The sequence below is a fragment of the Taudactylus pleione genome, unplaced genomic scaffold (genome assembly GCF_031769625.1).
Source record: "Taudactylus pleione unplaced genomic scaffold, aTauple2 ptg002067l, whole genome shotgun sequence".
Taxonomy (NCBI): domain Eukaryota; kingdom Metazoa; phylum Chordata; class Amphibia; order Anura; family Myobatrachidae; genus Taudactylus; species Taudactylus pleione.
In genome coordinates this window covers 223138-230901 of record NW_028286462.1, presented here as the reverse complement: position 1 = coordinate 230901, position 7764 = coordinate 223138, and the positions used below count along the sequence as shown (strand labels likewise).

General features: G+C 45.8%; 1 protein-coding gene across 1 annotated transcript in view; it reads right to left on the bottom strand.

Annotated features, from left to right (window-relative positions):
- Positions 1-531: 531 nt before the first annotated feature.
- Positions 532-7764, bottom strand: part of ELP5 (elongator acetyltransferase complex subunit 5) — a gene marked incomplete at its 3' end in the record, with an annotated part of 230252 nt that continues 223019 nt past the window's right edge. The window contains exons 5-6 of the mRNA XM_088465637.1: positions 930-1099; positions 532-612 (exon numbers count right to left, since the gene is read on the bottom strand). Coding sequence (XP_088321763.1) covers positions 532-612; positions 930-1099 — 251 coding nt within the window. The remainder of the gene's footprint in view (positions 613-929; positions 1100-7764) is intronic.

Here is a 7764-nt window from a genome sequence, read left to right as displayed (position 1 = left end):
CACTGCTCCCTGTTATATCACATTCTTCCATGGGACCCCACTAGCAGTATACAGCAGTCCCTGGTCCTGTCTCACCTCAGTAATGTCCCTATAGGCAGAGGAGACCCCTACACACACTGCTCCCTGTTATATCACATTCTTCCATGGGACCCCACTAGCAGTATACAGCAGTCCCTGGTCCTGTCTCACCTCAGTAATGTCCCTATAGGCAGAGGAGACCCCTACACACACTGCTCCCTGTTATATCACATTCTTCCATGGGACCCCACTAGCAGTATACAGCAGTCCCTGGTCCTGTCTCACCTCAGTAATGTCCCTATAGGCAGAGGAGACCCCTACACACACTGCTCCCTGTTATATCACATTCTTCCATGGGATCCCACTAGCAGTATACAGCAGTCCCTGGTCCTGTCTCACCTCAGTAATGTCCCTATAGGCAGAGGAGACCCCTACACACACTGCTCCCTGTTATATCACATTCTTCCATGGGACCCCACTAGCAGTATACAGCAGTCCCTGGTCCTGTCTCACCTCAGGTCTGGTCTCTGGATCTCTCCGCACATCACTGACTGTTTCTAGAGAGAAGTCATCAGAAACTCTGACACGTTCCACCTGCAACACAGACATCGGGCACAATGATGGGCATTATTGTGTAATATCTTCTGCGTCCTATACCAGACCTTGGTACGTCACTTATGGTAGATTGTTACACAGTAAGCAGCTATAATTACAAGGCAGCTCTGATTGTACAAGGTGCGGATGTACACGGTGTAACATAATGTAATGTCCGTCAATGGCTCGGTTCCCCTATATCAGTAAGAGGAACAGTAACCATTACTCCCTCTCACTGCCGCTCCTGAGCTGATGGACTCTGATGGGAGATTTGCGTGTTGGAAGACGTGGCAGCTGGACGCTAATACTTTACTCACCTGGGTGACAACTCTGCCAGACTTCTTGCGATGTACGATGGCGGCTTCCTGACTATCGCCCTTGGCCGTCACATTGATCACAGAGTCAGCAAGAAGACAGACGGATCTCAGGACACCGGGAACATGTAAATCCGAGTGCAGCAAGGTGAGAACGTGCACATCCTGGGCACCTGCGCAGGGGAAGGCAGCAGAATATTATATACATGTAGGGCGGGACCCCATGCCTTAGGTACTAACCTCTAATGGCGTCACCCTCACCTCTTACCAACCTAGTGCTGGTATTATATACACTGGCATGTGCCATTACCTTACTAACCTCTAATGTCATCACCCTCAGCTCATACCAGCCTAGTGCTGTTATTATATACACTGGCAGGTGCCATTACCTTACTAACCTCTAATGGCGTCACCCTCAGCTCATACCAGCCTAGTGCTGTTATTATATACACTGGTATGTGCCATTACCTTACTAACCTCTAATGGCGTCACCCTCAGCTCATACCAGCCTAGTGCTGTTATTATATACACTGGCAGGTGCCATTACCTTACTAACCTCTAATGTCATCACCCTCAGCTCATACCAGCCTAGTGCTGTTATTATATACACTGGCAGGAGCCATTACCTTACTAACCTCTAATGGCGTCACCCTCACCTCATACCAACCTAGTGCTGTTATTATATACACTGGCAGGTGCCATTACCTTACTAACCTCTAATGTCATCACCCTCAGCTCATACCAGTTGAGTGCTGTTATTATATACACTGGCAGCTGCTATTACCTTACTAACCTCTAATGGCATCACCCTCAGCTCATACCAGCCTAGTGCTGTTATTATATACACTGGCATGTGCCATTACCTTACTAACCTCTAATGGCGTCACCCTCACCTCATACCAGCCTAGTGCTGTTATTATATACACTGGCAGGTGCCATTACCTTACTAATCTCTAATGGCGTCACCCTCACCTCATACCAGCCTAGTGCTGTTATTATATACACTGGCAGGTGCCATTACCTTACTAACCTCTAATGGCGTCAGCCTCAGCTCATACCAGCCTAGTGCTGTTATTATATACACTGGCATGTGCCATTACCTTACTAACCTCTAATGTCATCACCCTCAGCTCATACCAGCCTAGTGCTGTTATTATATACACTGGCAGGTGCCATTACCTTACTAACCTCTAATGCCGTCACCCTCAGCTCATACCAGCCTAGTGCTGTTATTATATACACTGGCAGGTGCCATTACCTTACTAACCTCTAATGGCGTCACCCTCAGCTCATACCAGCCTAGTGCTGTTATTATATACACTGACATGTGCCATTACCTTACTAACCTCTAATGTCATCACCCTCAGCTCATACCAGCCTAGTGCTGTTATTATATACACTGGCAGGTGCCATTACCTTAGGTACTAACCTCTAATGGCGTTACCCTCAGCTCATACCAGCCTAGTGCTGTTATTATATACACTGGCAGGTGCCATTATCTTACTAACCTCTATTGGCATCACCCTCAGCTCATACCAGCCTAGTGCTGTTATTATATACACTGGCAGGTGCCATTACATTACTAACCTCTAATGGCCTTACCCTCAGCTCATACCAGCCTAGTGCTGTTATTATATACACTGGCAGGTGCCATTACCTTAATAACCTCTAATGGCGTCACCCTCAGCTCATACCAGCCTAGTGCTGTTATTATATACACTGGCAGGTGCCATTACCTTACTAACCTCTAAAGGCGTCACCCTCAGCTCATACCAGCCTAGTGCTGTTATTATATACACTGGCAGGTGCCATTACCATACTAACCTCTAATGGCGTCACCCTCACCTCATACCAGCCTAGTGCTGTTATTATATACACTGGCAGGTGCCATTACCTTACTAACCTCTAATGTCATCACCCTCAGCTCATACCAGCCTAGTGCTGTTATTATATACACTGGCAGGTGCCATTACCTTAGGTACTAACCTCTAATGGCGTCACCCTCAGCTCATACCAGCCTAGTGCTGTTATTATATACACTGGCAGGTGCCATTACCTTACTAACATCTAATGGCGTCACCCTCAGCTCATACCAGCCTAGTGCTGTTATTATATACACTGGCAGGTGCCATTACATTACTAACCTCTAATGGCGTCACCCTCAGCTCATACCAGCCTAGTGCTGTTATTAAATACACTGGCAGGAGCCATTACCTTATTAACCTCTAATGGCATCACCCTCAGCTCATACCAGCCTAGTGCTGTTATTATATACACTGGCAGGTGCCATTACCTTACTAACCTCTAATGGCGTCACCCTCAGCTCATACCAGCCTAGTGCTGTTATTATATACACTGGCAGGTGCCATTACCTTACTAACCTCTAATGGCGTCACCCTCAGCTCATAGCAGCCTAGTGCTGTTATTATATACACTGGCAGGTGCCATTACCTTACTAACCTCTAATGGCGTCACCCTCAGCTCATACCAGCCTAGTGCTGTTATTATATACACTGGCAGGTGCCATTACCTTACTAACCTCTAATGTCATCACCCTCAGCTCTTACCAGCCTAGTGCTGTCATTATATACACTGGCATGTGCCATTACATTACTAACCTCTAATGGCATCACCCTCACCTCATACCAGCCTAGTGCTGTTATTATATACACTGGCATGTGCCATTACATTACTAACCTCTAATGTCATCACCCTCAGCTCATAACAGCCTAGTGCTGTTATTATATACACTGGCAGGTGCCATTACATTACTAACCTCTAATGGCGTCACCCTCAGCTCATACCAGCCTAGTGCTGTTATTATATACACTGGCATGTGCCATTACATTACTAACCTCTAATGGCGTCACCCTCAGCTCATACCAGCCTAGTGCTGTTATTATATACACTGGTATGTGCCATTACCTTACTAACCTCTAATGTCATCACCCTCAGCTCATACCAGCCTAGTGCTGTTATTATATACACTGTCGGGTGCCATTACCTTACTAACCTCTAATGGCGTCACCCTCAGCTCATACCAGCCTAGTGCTGTTATTATATACACTGGCAGGTGCCATTACCTTACTAACCTCTAATGGCGTCACCCTCAGCTCATACCAGCCTACTGCTGTTATTATATACACTGGCAGGTGCCATTACATTAATAACCCCTAATGGCATCACCCTCAGCTCATACCAGCCTAGTGCTGTTATTATATACACTGGCAGGTGCCATTACCTTACTAACCTCTAATGGCATCACCCTCAGCTCATACCAGCCTAGTGCTGTTATTATATACACTGGCAGGAGCTATTACCTTACTAACCTCTAATGGCGTCACCCTCACCTCATACCAGCCTAGTGCTGTTATTATATACACTGGCAGGTGCCATTACATTACTAACCTCTAATGGCGTCACCCTCAGCTCATACCAGCCTAGTGCTGTTATTATATACACTGGCAGGTGCCATTACCTTACTAACCTCTAATGGCATCACCCTCAGCTCATACCAGCCTAGTGCTGTTATTATATACACTGGCAGGTGCCATTACCTTACTAACCTCTAATGGCGTCACCCTCAGCTCATACCAGCCTAGTGCTGTTATTATATACACTGGCAGGTGCCATTACCTTACTAACCTCTAATGACGTCACCCTCAGCTCATAGCAGCCTAGTGCTGTTATTATATACACTGGCAGGTGCCATTACCTTACTAACCTCTAATGGCGTCACCCTCAGCTCATACCAGCCTAGTGCTGTTATTATATACACTGGCAGGTGCCATTACATTACTAACCTCTAATGGCATCACCCTCACCTCATACCAGCCTAGTGCTGTTATTATATACACTGGCATGTGCCATTACATTACTAACCTCTAATGTCATCACCCTCAGCTCATAACAGCCTAGTGCTGTTATTATATACACTGGCAGGTGCCATTACATTACTAACCTCTAATGGCGTCACCCTCAGCTCATACCAGCCTAGTGCTGTTATTATATACACTGGCATGTGCCATTACATTACTAACCTCTAATGGCGTCACCCTCAGCTCATACCAGCCTAGTGCTGTTATTATATACACTGGTATGTGCCATTACCTTACTAACCTCTAATGTCATCACCCTCAGCTCATACCAGCCTAGTGCTGTTATTATATACACTGTCGGGTGCCATTACCTTACTAACCTCTAATGGCGTCACCCTCAGCTCATACCAGCCTAGTGCTGTTATTATATACACTGGCAGGTGCCATTACCTTACTAACCTCTAATGGCGTCACCCTCAGCTCATACCAGCCTACTGCTGTTATTATATACACTGGCAGGTGCCATTACATTAATAACCCCTAATGGCATCACCCTCAGCTCATACCAGCCTAGTGCTGTTATTATATACACTGGCAGGTGCCATTACCTTACTAACCTCTAATGGCATCACCCTCAGCTCATACCAGCCTAGTGCTGTTATTATATACACTGGCAGGAGCTATTACCTTACTAACCTCTAATGGCGTCACCCTCACCTCATACCAGCCTAGTGGTGTTATTATATACACTGGCAGGTGCCATTACCTTACTAACCTCTAATGTCATCACCCTCACCTCATACCAGCCTAGTGCTGTTATTATATACACTGGCAGGTGCCATTACCTTACTAATCTCTAATGTCATCACCCTCACCTCATACCAGCCTAGTGCTGTTATTATATACACTGGCAGGTGCCATTACCTTACTAACCTCTAATGTCATCACCCTCAGCTCATACCAGCCTAGTGCTGTTATTATATATACTGGCAGGTGCCATTACCTTACTAACCTCTAATGGCATCACCCTCAGCTCATACCAGCCTAGTGCTGTTATTATATACACTGGCAGGTGCCATTACCTTACTAACCTCTAATGTCATCACCCTCACCTCATACCAGCCTAGTGCTGTTATTATATACACTGGCAGGTGCCATTACCTTAGTAACCTCTAATGGCATCACCCTCAGCTCATACCAGCCTAGTGCTGTTATTATATAACACTGGCAGGTGCCATTACATTACTAACCTCTAATGGCATCACCCCCAGCTCATACCAGCCTAGTGCTATTATTATATACACTGGCAGGTGCCATTACATTACTAGCATCTAATGGCGTCACCCTCAGCTCATACCAGCCTAGTGCTGTTATTATATACACTGGCAGGTGCCATTACATTACTAACGTGTAATGGCATCACCCTCAGCTCATACCAGCCTAGTGCTGTTATTATATAAACTGGCAGGTGCCATTACCTTACTAACGTGTAATGGCATCACCCACAGCTCATACCAGCCTAGTGCTGTTATTATATACACTGGCAGGTGCCATTACCTTACTAACGTGTAATGGCATCACCCTCAGCTCATACCAGCCTAGTGCTGTTATTATATACACTGGCAGGTGCCATTACCTTACTAACCTCTAATGGCGTCACCCTCAGCTCATACCAGCCTAGTGCTGTTATTATATACACTGGCAGGTGCCATTACCTTACTAACCTCTAATGGCATCACCCTCAGCTCATACCAGCCTAGTGCTGTTATTATATACACTGGCAGGTGCTATTACCTTACTAACCTCTAATGGCGTCACCCTCACCTCATACCAGCCTAGTGGTGTTATTATATACACTGGCAGGTGCCATTACCTTACAAACCTCTAATGTCATCACCCTCACCTCATACCAGCCTAGTGCTGTTATTATATACACTGGCAGGTGCCATTACCTTACTAATCTCTAATGTCATCACCCTCACCTCATACCAGCCTAGTGCTGTTATTAAATACACTGGCAGGTGCCATTACCTTACTAACCTCTAATGTCATCACCCTCAGCTCATACCAGCCTAGTGCTGTTATTATATATACTGGCAGGTGCCATTACCTTACTAACCTCTAATGGCATCACCCTCAGCTCATACCAGCCTAGTGCTGTTATTATATACACTGGCAGGTGCCATTACCTTACTAACCTCTAATGTCATCACCCTCACCTCATACCAGCCTAGTGCTGTTATTATATACACTGGCAGGTGCCATTACCTTAGTAACCTCTAATGGCATCACCCTCAGCTCATACCAGCCTAGTGCTGTTATTATATACACTGGCAGGTGCTATTACCTTACTAACCTCTAATGGCGTCACCCTCAGCTCATACCAGCCTAGTGCTGTTATTATATACACTGGCAGGTGCCATTACCTTACTAACCTCTAATGTCATCACCCTCAGCTCATACCAGCCTAGTGCTGTTATTATATACACTGGCAGGTGCCATTACCTTACTAACCTCTAATGTCATCACCCTCAGCTCATACCAGCCTAGTGCTGTTATTATATACACTGGCATGTGCCATTACATTACTAACCTCTAATGGCGTCACCCTCAGCTCATACCAGCCTAGTGCTGTTATTATATACACTGGTATGTGCCATTACCTTACTAACCTCTAATGTCATCACCCTCAGTTCATACCAGCCTAGTGCTGTTATTATATACACTGGCAGGTGCCATTACCTTACTAACCTCTAATGGCATCACCCTCAGCTCATACCAGCCTAGTGCTGTTATTATATAACACTGGCAGGTGCCATTACATTACTAACCTCTAATGGCATCACCCCCAGCTCATACCAGCCTAGTGCTGTTATTATATACACTGGCAGGTGCCATTACATTACTAACGTGTAATGGCATCACCCTCAGCTCATACCAGCCTAGTGCTGTTATTATATACACTGGCAGGTGCCATTACCTTACTAACGTGTAATGGCATCACCCTCAGCTCATACCAG